At 43.6% G+C, this 16410-nt stretch overlaps 2 protein-coding genes across 2 annotated transcripts; both read left to right on the plus strand.

Annotated features, from left to right (window-relative positions):
* The first annotated feature begins 3446 nt into the window (after nt 1-3446).
* Nucleotides 3447-9298, plus strand: LOC139396697 (disabled homolog 2-interacting protein-like). Its single transcript, XM_071143646.1, has 3 exons — nt 3447-4869; nt 5925-6012; nt 7287-9298. Exons 1-3 carry the CDS (start codon nt 4778-4780, stop codon nt 7452-7454), a joined length of 348 nt encoding a protein of 115 aa, XP_070999747.1. The 5' UTR covers nt 3447-4777; the 3' UTR covers nt 7455-9298.
* A 62-nt stretch (nt 9299-9360) lies between these two features.
* Nucleotides 9361-12482, plus strand: LOC139396698 (chondroitin sulfate proteoglycan 5-like). The gene is made up of 2 exons (XM_071143647.1): nt 9361-10128; nt 11063-12482. Exon 2 carries the CDS (start codon nt 11844-11846, stop codon nt 12381-12383), a length of 540 nt encoding a protein of 179 aa, XP_070999748.1. The 5' UTR covers nt 9361-10128; nt 11063-11843; the 3' UTR covers nt 12384-12482.
* The last annotated feature ends 3928 nt before the right edge of the window (nt 12483-16410 follow it).

Below are 16410 nucleotides of genomic sequence, written 5' to 3' on the forward strand. Positions count from 1 at the left end.
ATGTGTGTGTGTATGTCCATGTGTGTGTGTATGTCCATGTGTGTGTGTGTGTATGTCCATGTGTGTGTGTATGTCCATGTGTGTGTGTATGTCCATGTGTGTGTGTATGTCCATGTGAGTGTGTATGTCCATGTGTGTGTGTATGTCCATGTGTGTGTGTATGTCCATGTGAGTGTGTATGACCATGTGTGTGTGTATGTCCATGTGTGTATGTATTTCCATGTGAGTGTGTATGTCCATGTGAGTGTGTATGTCCATGTGTGTGTATGTCCATGTGTGTGTGTATGTCCATGTGAGTGTGTATGTCCATGTGTGTGTGTATGCCCATGTGTGTGTGTATGTCCATGTGAGTGTGTATGCCCATGTGTGTGTGTATGTCCATGTCTGTATGTATGTCCATGTGAGTGTGTATGTCCATGTGAGTGTGTATGTCATGTGAGTGTGTATGTCCATGTGAGTGTGTATGTCCATGTGTGAGTGTGTATGTCCATGTGTGTATGTACAGTGCCTTGCGAAAGTATTCGGCACCCTTGAACTTTGCGACCTTTTGCCACATTTCAGGCTTCAAACATAAAGATATAAAACTGTATTTTTTTGTGAATAATCAACAACAAGTGGGACACAATCATGAAGTGGAACGACATTTATTGGATATTTAAAACTTTTTTAACAAATCAAAAACTGAAAAATTGGGCGTGCAAAATTATTCAGCCCCCTTAAGTTAATACTTTGTAGCGCCACCTTTTGCTGCGATTACAACTGTAAGTCGCTTGGGGTATGTCTCTATCAGTTTTGCACATCGAGAGACTGACATTTTTTCCCATTCCTCCTTGCAAAACAGCTCGAGTTCAGTGAGGTTGGATGGAGAGCATTTGTGAACAGCAGTTTTCAGTTCTTTCCACAGATTCTCGATTGGATTCAGGTCTGGACTTGGCCATTCTAACACCTGGATATGTTTATTTTTGAACCATTCCATTGTAGATTTTGCTTTATGTTTTGGATCATTGTCTTGTTGGAAGACAAATCTCCGTCCCAGTCTCAGGTCTTTTGCAGACTCCATCAGGTTTTCTTCCAGAATGGTCCTGTATTTGGCTCCATCCATCTTCCCATCAATTTTAACCATCTTCCCTGTCCCTGCTGAATAAAAGCAGGCCCAAACCATGATGCTGCCACCACCATGTTTGACAGTGGGGATGGTGTGTTCAGGGTGATGAGCTGTGTTGCTTTTACGCCAAACATAACGTTTTGCATTGTTGCCAAAAAGTTCAATTTTGGTTTCATCTGACCAGAGCACCTTCTTCCACATGTTTGGTGTGTCTCCCAGGTGGCTTGTGGCAAACTTTAACCAACACTTTTTATGGATATCTTTAAGAAATGGCTTTCTTCTTGCCACTCTTCCATAAAGGCCAGATTTGTGCAATATACAACTGATTGTTGTCCAATGGACAGAGTCTCCCACCTCAGCTGTAGATCTCTGCAGTTCATCCAGAGTGATCATGGGCCTCTTGGCTGCATCTCTGATCAGTCTTCTCCTTGTATGAGCTGAAAGTTTAGAGGGACGGCCAAGTCTTGGTAGATTTGCAGTGGTCTGATACTCCTTCCATTTCAATATTATCGCTTGCACAGTGCTCCTTGGGATGTTTAAAGCTTGGGAAATCTTTTTGTATCCAAATCCGGCTTTAAACTTCTTCACAACAGTATCTCGGACCTGCCTGGTGTGTTCCTTGTTCTTCATGATGCTCTCTGCGCTTTTAACGGACCTCTGAGACTATCACAGTGCAGGTGCATTTATACGGAGACTTGATTACACACAGGTGGATTGTATTTATCATCATTAGTCATTTAGGTCAACATTGGATCATTCAGAGATCCTCACTGAACTTCTGGAGAGAGTTTGCTGCACTGAAAGTAAAGGGGCTGAATAATTTTGCACGCCCAATTTTTCAGTTTTTGATTTGTTAAAAAAGTTTGAAATATCCAATAAATGTCGTTCTACTTCATGATTGTGTCCCACTTGTTGTTGATTCTTCACAAAAAAATACAGTTTTATATATTTATGTTTGAAGCCTGAAATGAGGCAAAAGGTCGCAAAGTTCAAGGGGGCCGAATACTTTCGCAAGGCACTGTATGTCCATGAGTGTGTGTATGTCCATGTGTGTGTGTATGTCCATGTGTGTGTGTGTGTATGTCCATGTGTGTATGTCCATGTGTGTGTGTATGTCCATGTGTGTGTGTGTGTGTATGTCCGTGTGTGTGTATGTCCATGTGAGTGTGTATGTCCATGTGTGTGTGTATGTCCATGTGTGTGTGTATGTATGTCCATGTGTGTATGTCCATGTGTGAGTGTGTATGTCCATGTGTGTATGTCCATGTGTGTGTGTGTGTATGTCCATGTGTGTGTGTGTATGTCCATGTGTGTATGTCCATGTGAGTCTGTATGTCCATGTGTGTGTGTATGTCCATGTGTGTGTGTGTATGTCAAAGTGTGTGTGTATGTCCATGTGTGTGTGTGTATGTCCATGTGAGTCTGTATGTCCATGTGTGTGTGTATGTCCATGTGTGTGTGTGTGTGTGTATGTCCATGTGTGTATGTCCATGTGTGTGTGTGTGTATGTCCATGTGTGTGTGTGTATGTCCATGTGAGTGTGTATGTCCATGTGAGTGTGTATGTCCATGTGTGTGTGTATGTCCATGTGTGTGTGTATGTCCATGTGTGTGTGTGTATGTCCATGTGTGTGTGTATGTCCATGTGTGTGTGTATGTCCATGTGTGTGTGTATGTCCATGTGTGCGTGTATGTCCATGTGTGTGTATGTATGTCCATGTGTGTATATATGTCCATGTGTGTGTGTATGTCCATGTGCGTGTGTATGTATGTCCATGTGTGTGTGTATGTCCATGTGTGTGTATGTATGTCCATGTGTGTGTGTATGTCCAGGTGTGTGTGTGTATGTCCATGTGTGTGTGTGTATGTCCATGTGTGTGTGTGTATGTCCATGTGTGTGTGTATGTCCATGTGTGTGTGTATGTCCATGTGTGTGTGTATGTCCATGTGTGTGTGTATGTCCATGTGTAGGTGTATGTCCATGTGTGTGTGTATGTCCATGTGTGTGTGTGTATGTCCATGTGTGTGTGTGTATGTCCATGTGTGTATGTATGTCCATGTGTGTGTGTATGTCCATGTGTGTGTGTATGTATGTCCATGTGTGTGTATGTATGTCCATGTGTGTGTGTATGTCCATGTGTGTGTGTGTATGTCCATGTGTGTGTGTGTATGTCCATGTGTGTGTGTGTATGTCCATGTGTGTGTGTATGTCCATGTGTGTGTGTATGTCCATGTGTGTGTGTCTGTCCATGTGTGTGTGTATGTCCATGTGTGTGTGTATGTCCATGTGTGTGTGTATGTCCATGTGTGTGTGTATGTCCATGTGTGTGTGTATGTCCATGTGTGTGTGTATGTCCATGTGTGTGTGCGGGGAGAATGCTTCCCGCTTCTGCTGCTGCTCCTTCACCTGCTTCTCATCCCAATGGCTGTCAGCACTCAATGCTTTGATTGTCTGTCACACACACACACCTCCACTGCCTATTGGCTGTCACACACACCTCTGCTGCACATCATGCTTACATGATTTTATGAAGCAGAAAATAAGAGAAAATAGGGGATTGACAGTGAGCAGCACTTATTTTCATAGTTTTATTCATATTTCACATTTGGTCCAGTGTTCTTGTGAAGGACAGCGTTGAGTCAACTTTTTTATCGTATTCTCTGATGAGGTGTGCTCCGTTTCTACCTGGCTTCCCTTGAATGCTGCTGAAGGAGCTCGGATGTGTGTTTTATTGAAGCCAGACAGGATTTGATTACACTCCTAATTTCTCAGACAGCACCAACCCTCTCCTCTTCAGGACCGCTCACAGGTCCGGAGGGAGGTCAAGGCAAGCTTTTCCCAGAGTCCAGGGCTTGAGCTGCGGAGGTTGAATCCCTCTCCTCCCTCTCCTCCTCTCTTCTGGAACAGTACTCCACTTAAGTCCCCAGTTTTAGAGGTTAGGGATCAAATTCGAGTGCTGGTGGGGATTTGGGACATGGAAAATAAACTCATCTCTCTCAGGAATACTGGTGGCTTAGAAAAGTTGGAAGTTTTACTGTGAGTGTTGGCTAATGTCTACTTACAGCCTTTAACACTTCCACACTTCTAATCCTGCCCTGTCCAAGTTTCAGTTTCCCTTCAATATTTTACTGTTTAAAACTTGAAATGGAACCAGGTGCTCAAAAAAAGAATAAATTGGATAAGAAGCAAAAATGGTGAGGAAATTATGGAAATGAGTTGATACACCTGTCAAGGTCTACCTTAGGGACCACTGTGACGAGGAGAACATTGACACTGATTATTGTGATGATAACAATGCCGGTTACTGCTCTCTTCACTGACCACCTCTACCTAGCAACAACAGGACAATTGAATAGGCCAGTATGGGTTGGCGCCATTGACCTAAGTATCGGTTTTGCAGTGTTAATGACGATGATGATATGATGATGACTATGATGATAATAAAAACACTCTCTTTCTCTCTCTCCTTTCTCTAGTACCAGCAGGGGGTGGCTGTATTGTTGTTGAAGAAGATTCTGACTCTTCCTTTAACCCTATCTGTCTCCTTTAACCCCCCCTCAGTACCAGCAGGAGATTGTGGTCCTCCAGGAGAAGCTGCGTGTGTCGGTCCAGAAGCTGGAGGAGTACGAGGCTCGTCTGAAGGGTCAGGACGACGGTGCTCAAAAGGTGCTGATGGAGTACCAGGCACGGCTGGAGGAGTCTGAGGAACGCCTGAGACGACAGCAGGATGACAAGGACCTCCAGATGAAGGGTATTATAAGCAGGTACATAAGGTGTGGGGATCAGACCCTTTCCAGACAGAGACTGGGGAAAGTAAGAGAAAGAGAGAGTGAGAGATGGAGAAAGTAAGATAGAGATGAAGAGAGAAACAGAAAGAGAGAAAGATTTGGTAAGAGAGAGCAAGCATACGCAGAGCGAAAGAGGGGGATGGATGGGTGATGTTATCTGCTGTGTGTTCTTGATGTTATCTCCTGGTCTGTGATGTCAGAAGACATATGTTCCTTTCAGATCCGTGTCACACTGAACCCTGCTAACTCAATTAGAGCCGACACACACACACACACACACACACAGACAAGCACACATGCGCGCGCACACACACACACACACACACACACACACAAATCAATACATACACATTTCACAAACTCAATTCAAGTGAATGTACTGTTATCCATATTTCTAAAACGCCTTGCAGACAAGAGTACCGAGATGCACACACCTCTCAGAAACTCAGTTAGAAGTTGTACACCCCTACACACACCTCTCACAAACTCAGTTAGAAGTTGTACACCCCTACACACACCTCTCACAAACTCAGTTAGAAGTTGTACACACACCTCCTAAATGCATAGCAGACCAGCAGTCCCAAGAGACCCTCATTCTAATAACTATATGAAACATATTATACTCTACATACAGATCTAAAGTACTAACAGACCAGCAGGCCCAAAATGCCTCAGTTCCAGTCTGTAGTCCGCCATACAGCTGGAAGGTCCTGCCAGACTTGTGTGAGCCAGAGTAACACACAGTACACATGATTCTGTTCTGTATCCACATACTATACCTTATTTCATACGCTGGGTGTATGTAGTGCTTTGTGTTGCTGATGTCCCTTTAACTGTGTGTGTGTGTGTGTGTGTGTGTGTGTCTGTGTGTGTGTGTGTGTGTGTGTGTGTGTGTGTGTGTGTGTGTGTGTGTGTGTGTGTGTGTGTGTGTGTGTGTGTGTGTGTGTGTGTGTGTGTGTGTGTGTGTGTGTCTGTGTGTGTCTGTGTGTCTGTGTGTGTGTCTGTGTGTCTGTGTGTGTGTGTGTGTCCAGGTTAATGTCAGTGGAAGAGGAGCTAAAGAAAGATCACAATGACATGCAGGCTGTGGTTGACTCCAAACAGAAGATCATTGATGCACAGGTGAGAGTCAGTCACATATACAACTCCATACAGTCAGTTTGTTGACTGTTTAAAGCCCCATAGGGCCCCCGAGTGGCGTAGCGGTCTAAGGTACTGCATCTCAGTACAAGAGGTGTCACTGCAGTCCCTGGTTTGAATCCAGGCTGTATTACATCAGGCCATGATTGGGAGTCCCAAAGAGCGATGCACAATTGGCCCAGTGTCGTCCGGGGTAGGCCGTCATTGTAAATAAGAATGTGTTCTTAACTGACTTGCCTAGTTAAATAAAGGTTAAATTAAACAAATCAAATCAAATAAATAGAGAGAGCAGGGCGGTCCCTGGTGTCATGAAACAGTACTGCAGGTCATTATAAACATCTTAGAATGAGTTGAGCGCACACACACACGCACTTCCTGTTTGCAATGTTTAAACCTCATATAGAGAGACACTTGAAGAATACCCAGAAGCCCATGTAGCTCCCAGTCAACTGTGCACAATATATTGGGATGTATTGTTATGTGTGTACATCCGTCCCTCTGCGTGTGTGGGAGTGTGTCGTCTGCTACAGGACGTGAAGGCTGACAGAACTTACATAGAGGTGTTTAATTCAAGCTGTCAGATCTCTGTGGCAGTGACTAGGCTCGGATGGCTGAGCGCAGCACGACTCTCCGCTTTAGTCTTACAGACTAACTAATACCTACATTTACATTATTCTTCTAGCCTGTCTGTCGACAAGCGTGTTGAGACAAGGTGACTCATTTGAACTGTATATTATATCTCCTGCTCTGTGTTGTAGCTTTTCTGATCCAGACATGTTGCATACACACAAACGTATGAGTTATGTGAGTTAAACAAAGTTGAATAGATCTAGTGTTAAAAACTCCTCAATGTCAACTCACAGACAGCGATGCACACACACACTCACAGCTCATCCTCACAGTAAAGTAATGGGAGTTGAGTGTGGAAACAAACTGGCGGTGGTAAGGCAGTGAGCCTCTCCCTGAGTCAACAGACAGGGAGCATGAATATGGAAAGCTCATTATGGAGAGAGAGAGAAGAGAGAGAGGTGAATAGTGAATTAGAGAACACCTCTGGTGGATGAATGCGACAGGACTATAGATGATTCAGTTAACCCTGCACACAGACACTACAATAAAATGTTTACATGAATGTGTCTGCTTGTCTAGTTGTCTGTGTACTTCACCACCTATCTTTGCACAGGTCTACCACTTTCCTCCCTCTCTACCTCAATAATCCAGTGTTTCTCTCTCTCTCTTTCTATCTCTCTCTGCAGGAGAAACGTATAGCGTCCCTGGACACGGCCAACGCCCGTCTGATGAGTGCCCTGACCCAGCTGAAGGAGCGCTACAGCATGCAGACCCGTAACGGCATCTCCCCGACCAACCCCACCAAGCTCCAGATCACTGAGAATGGAGAGTTCAGGAACAGCAGCAACTGCTAGAGGCAGAGAGAGAGGGTGTGTGTGTGTGTGTGTGTGTGTGTGTGTGTGTGTGTGTGTGTGTGTGTGTGTGTGTGTGTGTGTGTGTGTGTGTGTGTGTGTGTGTGTGTGTGTGTGTGTGTGTGTGTGTGTGTGTGTGTGTGTGTTGGCTGGTGCTTGTAGAGGACACTTCCTTATATGGACACTACATGGTGAGGAGAATGTGAGTGAGGAGACCACTGCCAGGGGCCAAGCGAGGAGGCGGGTCTTTAGTTTGACAGACAGCAGACCAGGAAAGAGACAACGAATCAATGGACAGAGCTGAACACCAGATGGGCCCTGCAGAGGAGAAGCCGGGACAAGCTGTAGACATGAACTGAACTCTCCGTCAATCAATCGACTTGGATGTTTCCATTGGATGTATGCAGTTGCTGGGACAATTTCAGGCTCTCTTCCCTAAAGCTTGGGTCAAACCACTATATAATCAACACATTGTCTGTCAGATAGTCACCCAAAACCTCTTTACTCTCCTCTTCTCTTCTTCTCTGTTCTCCTTTCCTCTCTTCTTTTCTCTTCTCTGTTTTCCTCTCCTTTCCTGACCTCCTCTCTTCTTCTCTCTGTTAGGAGCAGGTTACGTGGACCTTGTACAAAACAATAACAAAACAATGATTTATTTAGATCTTATCTCATTCTTTTAAAAACCAAATAGGAGCTTTGAAATATTTTTTGTCCAAACTGATCTTTATTTTTAAGTCCTTGAGTGTGTTCCAAAGTGCCCCACTATCCCCTACCCCCATGTCCCCTACATAGTGCACTTTGTGAAAGTTATTGGTACATGAAACGCCTTAAGTAAGGAGCACACCTCTACTTTGTCCTTCAGCCCCCTTCTTCCTGCCATAAAAGGCACAACTTATAATACTGTGGATTTGTAAAGGAATACAGATACTGTATAAATACATCACGTAATGTATTATAAACCCTAAATAATGAACTATATGTGAGACTATATTAATGATATTTAATATAGATGTATGCATATTTATTTTTTTCCTCTATAAAGTATACATGAGATATAGTTATATTTGAAAGACTGCAGCTATACTGTGTATTATAGGGCATAGGGGGAGAGACTGCAGCTATACTGTGTATTATAGGGCATAGGGGGAGAGACTGCAGCTATACTGTGTATTATAGGGCATAGGGGGAGAGACTGCAGCTATACTGTGTATTATAGGGCATAGGGGGAGAGACTGCAGCTATACTGTGAGTAGCACCATCAACAGATTAAATAGTTAGAATGCTATTTTATTTCTTCTAAACCTTTAGTTTATCCAGGTTTTCTGGACAGACCTGGTTGGGTCGAGGTTTGCTTTAGTGCTTCATCATTAATGTTGAATCAACGTTGAATCAATGTTGTATGTTGGTTGTGTGTCCCTCTGCATTTGGAGCTATAGGACTGGCTCATTGTAATGGCTTGAATGGAGTGAATGGTCAAACATGCTATCAGACACATGGCAACCACATGTTTGATTCCATTCCAAAACTCCATTCCAGCCATTGCAATGAGCCTGTCCTCCTATAGCTCCTCCCACCAGCCATGGTTGGTCTCATAGCCCCTGTAGTACAAGGAGAGAGAGAATTGTGTTGTTTAACACAACATTATACTATACACTGGACTGGTGTCGGTCACGTGACCTCACAGATTAGAATATTACTTTTTCTTAAAACTCTTAAGTAAGAATGTTACTCTTAAAACTCCTGTTTGTAAATTAATGTCAATGAAGCATGCTGCATTGAGACTGTGACCTCCCACTTCGCTTTCAAGCATCTCTCCCTCCTCTATTTCTCTCCCCTTCTCCTTCATTCCCTCTCTCTCTCCTCTATTTCTCTCCCCTTCTCCTTCATTCCCTCTCTCCCTCTCTCTCTCCTCTATTTCTCTCCCCTTCTCCTTCATTCCCTCTCTCCCTCTCTCTCTCCTCTATTTCTCTCCCCTTCTCCTTCATTCTCTCTCTCCCTCTCTCTCTCCTCTATTTCTCTCCCCTTCTCCTTCAGTCCCTCTCTCCCTCTCTCTCTCTCTTCTGAATGTGAAGATGCTACTCAAACACAGTTGGTCTTAAAATTGGGTGTTTAAGTCCTTCTGAATGATCCGATAGCTGCTGTTCGTCTCGCCCCCACCAGACATTTCAACATCTATATTTGGTATATTTTTCTAACCCTTTTTCTTACCTTTACAGATTCATTAATGAGAGTGATGAAATCTGCATGCTTCATTTTGGTGCTATAACCAATGGTAGCGCCAGACTGTCAGCTTTTGTTTTCGGTTGCCAATATAGGAAGATGATGAACTTCTTTTTTTTATGAGTTGCTACAGAAATAAACCTATATAATATGTGATTATATATCCTATTATATACAGTTTCCAGTCTAAAGTTTGGACACACCTACTTATTCAAGTTTTTTTTCTTTATTTCTTTATTCATATTTTTTGCATTGTAGAATAATAGTGAAGACATCAAAACTATGAAATAACACATGGAATCATGTAGTAACCAAAAAAAGTGTTAAACAAATCTAAATATATTAAGTAGCTAACCTTGGCCTCGATGATAGCTTTGCACACTGGCATTCTATCAACCAGCTTCATGAGGTAGTCACCTGGAATACATTTCAATTAACAAGTGTGCCTTGTTATAATAATGTATTTCCTTCTTAATGCATTTGAACCAATCATTTGTGTTGTGACAAGGTAAGGGTGGTATACAGAAGATAGCCCTATTTAGTAAAAGACCATGTCCGTATTATGGCAAGAACAGCTCAAATAAGCAAAGAGAAATGACAGTCTATCATTACTTTAAGACATGAAGGTCAGTCAATATGGAACCTTTCAAGAACTTTGACAGTTTCTTCAAGTGCAGTGGCAAAAACCATCAAGGCAATGATGAAACTTGCTCTTGCGAGGACCACCACAGGAAAGGAAGACCCAGGGTTCCCTCTGTTGCAGAGGATAAGTTCATTAGAGTTAACTGCACCTCAGATTGCAGACCAAATAAATGCTTCACAGAGTTCAAGTAACAGACACATCTCAACATCAACTCTTCAGGGGAGACTGCGTGAATCAGGGCTTCATGGTCGAATAGCTGCAAAGAAACACTACTAAAGGACACCAATAAGAAGAAGAGACTTGCTTGGGCAAAAATAACACGAGCAATGGGCATTAGACCGGTGGAAATCTGTCCGTTGGTCTGATTCATCCAAATTTGAGATTTTTGGTTCCTTCCTCCATGTCTTTGTTAGACACAGAGTAGGTGATCTCCGCATATGTGGTTTCCACCATGAAGCATGGAGGAGGTGTGATGGTGTGGGGGTGCATTGCTGGTGACACTGTCAGGGATTTATTTAGAATTCAGTGATACGTCATCCTACCTGGTTTACGCTTAGTGGGGCTATCATTTGGTTTTCAAAAGGACAATGACCCAACAAACCTTCAGGCTGTGTAAGGGCTATTTGACCGAGAAGGAGAGTGATGGAGTGCTGCATCAGATGACCAGGCCTCCACAATCACCCTACTTCAACCCAATTGAGATGGTTTGGGATGAATTAGACCACAGAATGAAGGAAAAGTAGCCAACAAGTCCTCAGCATATGTGGGAACTCCTTCAAGACTGTTGGAAAAGCATTCCAGATGAAACTGGTTGAGAGAATGCCAATAGTGTGCAATGCTGTCATCAAGGCAAAGGGTGGCTACTTTGAAGAATCTAAAATATATGTCACGTCTACTCCCGCTCCCTGTCTCTGGCGCTAGTTGTCACCAGTTTACTCATTATTACGCACAACTGTCATCGTTACGCTCACCTTCCTGATTACCTCCCCTACATCTGTCACTCCCTTTGGTTCTTTCACCAGGCGTTTTTGACTCTGTTTATATGTTTAATGTCTGTACGCTACTCGTGTCTCTTGTTTTGTTCCATGTTCGTTTATGAATTAAATTCACTCCTTGTACTTGCTTCCCGATTATTAGCAGACACGTTATTAGCGTACACGTTATAGAATAACACCTCACCAAAGGGAAGCAACATGGATGATTTTTTACTGGTGACGTTGGGTCCAAGGGCGGCTGCCGAAGCAACCAGGGATGCCTCAGCTGGCTCGTCAGGCTTCCGTGACAGCTGGCTCGTCAGGCTTCCATGACAGCTGGCTTGTCAGGCTTCCATGACAGCTGGCTCGTCACAGGCTTCCATGACAGCTGGCTCGTCAGGCTTCCGTGACAGCTGGCTCGTCAGGCTTCCGTGACAGCTGGCTCGTCAGGCTTCCATGACAGCTGGCTCGTCAGGCTTCCGTGACAGCTGGCTCGTCAGGCTTCCGTGACAGCTGGCTCAACAGATTCTCAAGCCTCGGTTGGCTCGTCAGGCTTCCATGCCTCAGCTAGCTTGTCGGGATCCCATGCCGGCTCGACATCTTCCTGCGGCTCAGCTGGCTCTACAGGTTCCCGCGCCTCAGCTGGCTCTGCAGGTTCGCGCGCCTCAGCTGGCTCTGCAGCTTCCCGCTGCTCAGCTGGCTCTGCAGGTTCCCGTGCCTCAGCTGGCTCTACAGGTTCCCGTGCCTCAGCTGGCTCTGCAGGTTCGCGCGCCTCAGCTGGCTCTGCAGCTTCCCGCTGCTCAGCTGGCTCTGCAGGTTCCCGTGCCTCAGCTGGCTCTACAGGTTCCCGCGCCTCAGCTGGCTCTACAGGTTCCCGTGCCTCAGCTGGCTCTGCAGGTTCCCGCGCCTCAGCAGAAGAGATCGGCCCGCTGCTGGTCCTCGGGACCGTCCCTCTGGTCGTCGTCCTGCGGCTGGAGCCGCACATCAGGGAGGGAGTACTGTCACGTATACTCCTGCTCCCCCTCTCTGCCGCTCGTTGTCTCCAGTTTACTCATTACTATGCACAACTGTCATCGTTATGCTCACCTGGCCTCATGAGACCCACCTGGACTCCATCACCTTCCTGATTACCTCCTGTATATCTGTCACTCCCTTTGGTTCTTTCCCCAGGAGTTATTGACTCCATGTTTCATGTCTGTACGCTACTCGTGTTTCATGTTTTGTTCCATTTTCGTTTATTTATTAAATTCACTCCCTGTACTTGCTTCCCGATTTATTAGCGTTCACATTAGTATAAAATATTTTTTGATTCGTTTAACACTTTTTTTGGTTACCACATGATTACATGACTACATGATATGTGTTATTTCATAGTTTTGATGTCTTCACTATTATTCTACAATATAGAAAATAGTCCAAATAAAGAAAAACCCTTGAATGAGTAGGTGTGTCCAAACTTTTGACTGGTACTGTATATGATAACGATTAGTGTATCAAGAGGCTGGACAGGCTTGGAGACGAGTGTAAATGAAATGTTCACAATATTTTTACCTAATGATAAAAATAGTTTTTTTTATGTACCTTGTGTTCAATAATACTGCTCTATCGATCGATATGACATCATGTAAATTGTAAATAGCTCAGTCAGTCATCTGTCCTGTTCAGTTAGATCTCCAGGTTTCAGCCTGTAGATCTAAGTCTCTCCTCTCCACCACCACATTCATTATTCTCTTTTTCGATCAAGGGAAAACCACTTTAAAATTAATAGTTGCAAAAAAAAATGTAAAATGACAATTTACTGTTGAGAGGTGTTGGATGATTTCAGGTGTGTAGAGGACAGGGAGAATCCAAACGTCCAGCATTCTATGACCAATCAATTGTGGAGAAAGAGAAACACAAGCACAAAATCCCATTTCTCATCAGCCCAGCTCTATGCACTTTTAAAATTGGGTTTTAAGCATTATTAGTCTACGTTCCATAAAAACTCCATCTTTTGGACTGCAGAAATGTGCACTCCGGGCTTGATTAGCCATGTAGTGGAGTGCACTACCGAACCACTAGATTTCAGATGATTGGCTCAAACTTCAACAATGATGTATTTTATTTCCAGAGTTTGAAGGGGTAAAGAGAGTACTGACTGTGATATTAGGGACTTAAGTCTAGTCCCCTGAGTAGTCTCCACTTCTCATCCGTAGCCCTCTACCGTGGAACCCTACCTTACAAACTAGCCTGTGCCATTGAAATGCCAACTCTCCCAAATCAGCTAGATTAATACTGGTATAAACCTTCTAATGATATATTAGTATTACCAGGGCAACACAACATGAAGCCTCTTCCATAGAAATAGGGAATGCAATGTCATTTCATTTGGCTATCAATTCTAAATCTTCGGTATGTTTCTGGTAGCATCCCAGCTCTGTTCCACCTTCATGAAGTTGTTAGAGAATATAGGAGAGTCAGAGAGAGAAATGTGGTGATGATGTCTCTGTAGCCACACAAACTCATTATACATACAGTACAGTTAGAGCCAGTGAGAAAAATACTATAAACTAAATATACATCTATAAATAAAGTGAAAGATGTTGTATGTTTTCTAATATCTTAGAAAATACTTTTGTAAGTATGTTGAAAGTGAAGTATTTGCTGGATTCTGCTTCCTTGGACAACAGTGGTGAAAACAATAATGTACAGAGGAATTTGTGTTGATGATATATTCAAAACAATGTGGCTGTGCAATTTATGTACATTTGCAACTATACTTATTAAAGTTTTATTTAGCTATTTTAAGCCTCTGCCTTGTGTGTTCTTTGGTTACTGTGGTAAACATATTTTCCAAAAAGGACTTCTCAAATGTGTATGTACAGTTGAAGTCGGAAGTTTACATACACCTTAGTGAAATACATTCTCAGTTTTTCACAATTCCTGAATTTTTTTCAGAGTAAAAATTCCCTGTTTTAGGTCAGTTAGGATCACCACTTTATTTTAAGAATGTGAAATGTCAGAATATTAGTAGAGAGAATTATTTATTTCAGCTTTTATTTCTTTCATCACATTCCTAGTGGGTCAGAAGTTTACAGACACTCAATTAGTATTTGGTAGCATTGCCTTTAAATTGTTTAACTTGGGTCAAATGTTTCGGGTAGCCTTCCACAAGCTTCCTACAATAAGTTGGGGGAATTTTGGCCCATTCCTCCTGACAGAGCTGGTGTAACAGTCAGGTTTGTAGGCCTCCTTGCTCGCAAACACTTTTTCAGTTCTGCCCACAAAGTTTCTATGGGATCAGGGCTTTGTGATGGCCACTCCAATACCTTGACTTTGTTGTCCTTAAGCCATTTTGCCACAACTTTGGAAGTATGCTTGTCCCTTTGGAAGACCCATTTGCGACCAAGCTTTAACTTTAACTTTTAACTTAACTGATGTCTTGAGATGTTGCTTCATAATTTTCCTGCCTCATGATGCCATCTATTTTGTGAAGTGCATCAGTCCCTCCTGCAGCAAAGCAGGGATGGTTGGGATGATGTTCTTCAGCTTGCAAGCATCCCCCTTTTTCCTCCAAACATAACGATGGTCATTATGGCCAGTTATTTTTGTTTGTTTCATCAGACCAGAGGACATTTCTCCAAAAAGTATGATCTTCGTCCCCATGTGCAGTTGCAAACCGTAGTCTGGCTTTTTTATGACGGATATAGATACTTTTGCATCAGTGTCCTCCAGCATCTTCACAAGGTCCTTTGCTGTTGTTCTGGGATTGATTTGCACTTTTCACACCAAAGTACATGTCTAGGAGACAGAACGCGTCTCCTCCCTGAGTGGTATGACGGCTGCGTGGTCCCATGGTGTTTATACTTGCGTACTATTGTTTGTACAGATGAAACTGGTACCTTCAGGCTTTTGGTAATTGCTCCCAAGGATGAACCAGACTTGTGGAGCTCTACAATTTATTTTCTGAGGTCTTGGCTGATTTATTTTGATTTTCCCATGATGTCAAGCAAAGAGGCACTGAGTTTGAAGGTAGGCCTTGAAATAGATCCACAGGTACACCTCCAATTGACTCAAATGATGTCAATTAGCCTATCAGAAGCTTCTAAAGCCATGACATCATTTTCTGGAATATTCCAAGCTGTTTAAAGCACAGTCAACTTAGTGTATCTTAACTTCTGAACCACTGGAATTGTGATACAGTGAATTATAAGTGAAATAATCTGTCTGTAAACAATTGTTGGAAAAATGACTTGTGTCATGCACAAAGTAGATGTCCTAACCGACTTGCCAAAACTATAGTTTGTTAACAAGAAATGTGGAGTGGTTGAAAAACAGGTTTTAATGACTCCAACCTAAGTGTATGTAAACTTCGGACATCAACTGTATATGCATTTTTCAAGTTACACATCGGACACAAAACCTTAACATATTTCCAGCGTCAACCTATTGTCATGCGTAGGTGTAATAGGTGGCAGGGAAGTCAGGCGCAGGAGAGTCAAATGAAGTGTAAAATGGAGTCTTTTAATAAAGTCCACGGAGTATGCTCCATAACACTAAATGTACATATACATGGGTACGAGGACCCGACGCACACCTATACAACAATCACACTACACTGACAAATAAAACAATCTCTGACAAAGACATGAGGGGAAACAGAGGGTTAAATACACAACAGGTAATGAATGGAATTGAAAACAGGTGTATGGGAAGACAAGACAAAACCAATGGAAAATGGAAAAAAGGATCAATGATGGCTAGAAGACCGGTGACGTCGAACGCCGAGCACCGCCCGAACAAGGAGAGGCAACGACTTCGGCAGAAGTCGTGACAGTACCCCCCCCCCTGACGCGCGGCTCCAGCTGTGCGTCGACACCGGCCTCGGGGACGACCCGGAAGGCGAGGTGCAGGGCGATCCGGATGGAGACGGTGGAATTCTGATAACATGGAAGGATCTAACACGTCCTCCACCGGAACCCAGCATCTCTCCTCCGGCCCGTACCCCTCCCAGTCCACGAGGTACTGAAGGCCCCTCGCCCGACGTCTCGAATCCAAAATGGATCGAACAGAGTACGCCGGAACCCCCTCGATGTCTAGAGGAGGCGGAGGAACATTACGCACTTCAGCCTCCTGGAGCGGGCCA

This window comes from Oncorhynchus clarkii, unplaced genomic scaffold (genome assembly GCF_045791955.1).
Source record: "Oncorhynchus clarkii lewisi isolate Uvic-CL-2024 unplaced genomic scaffold, UVic_Ocla_1.0 unplaced_contig_8219_pilon_pilon, whole genome shotgun sequence".
Taxonomy (NCBI): Eukaryota; Metazoa; Chordata; class Actinopteri; order Salmoniformes; family Salmonidae; genus Oncorhynchus; species Oncorhynchus clarkii.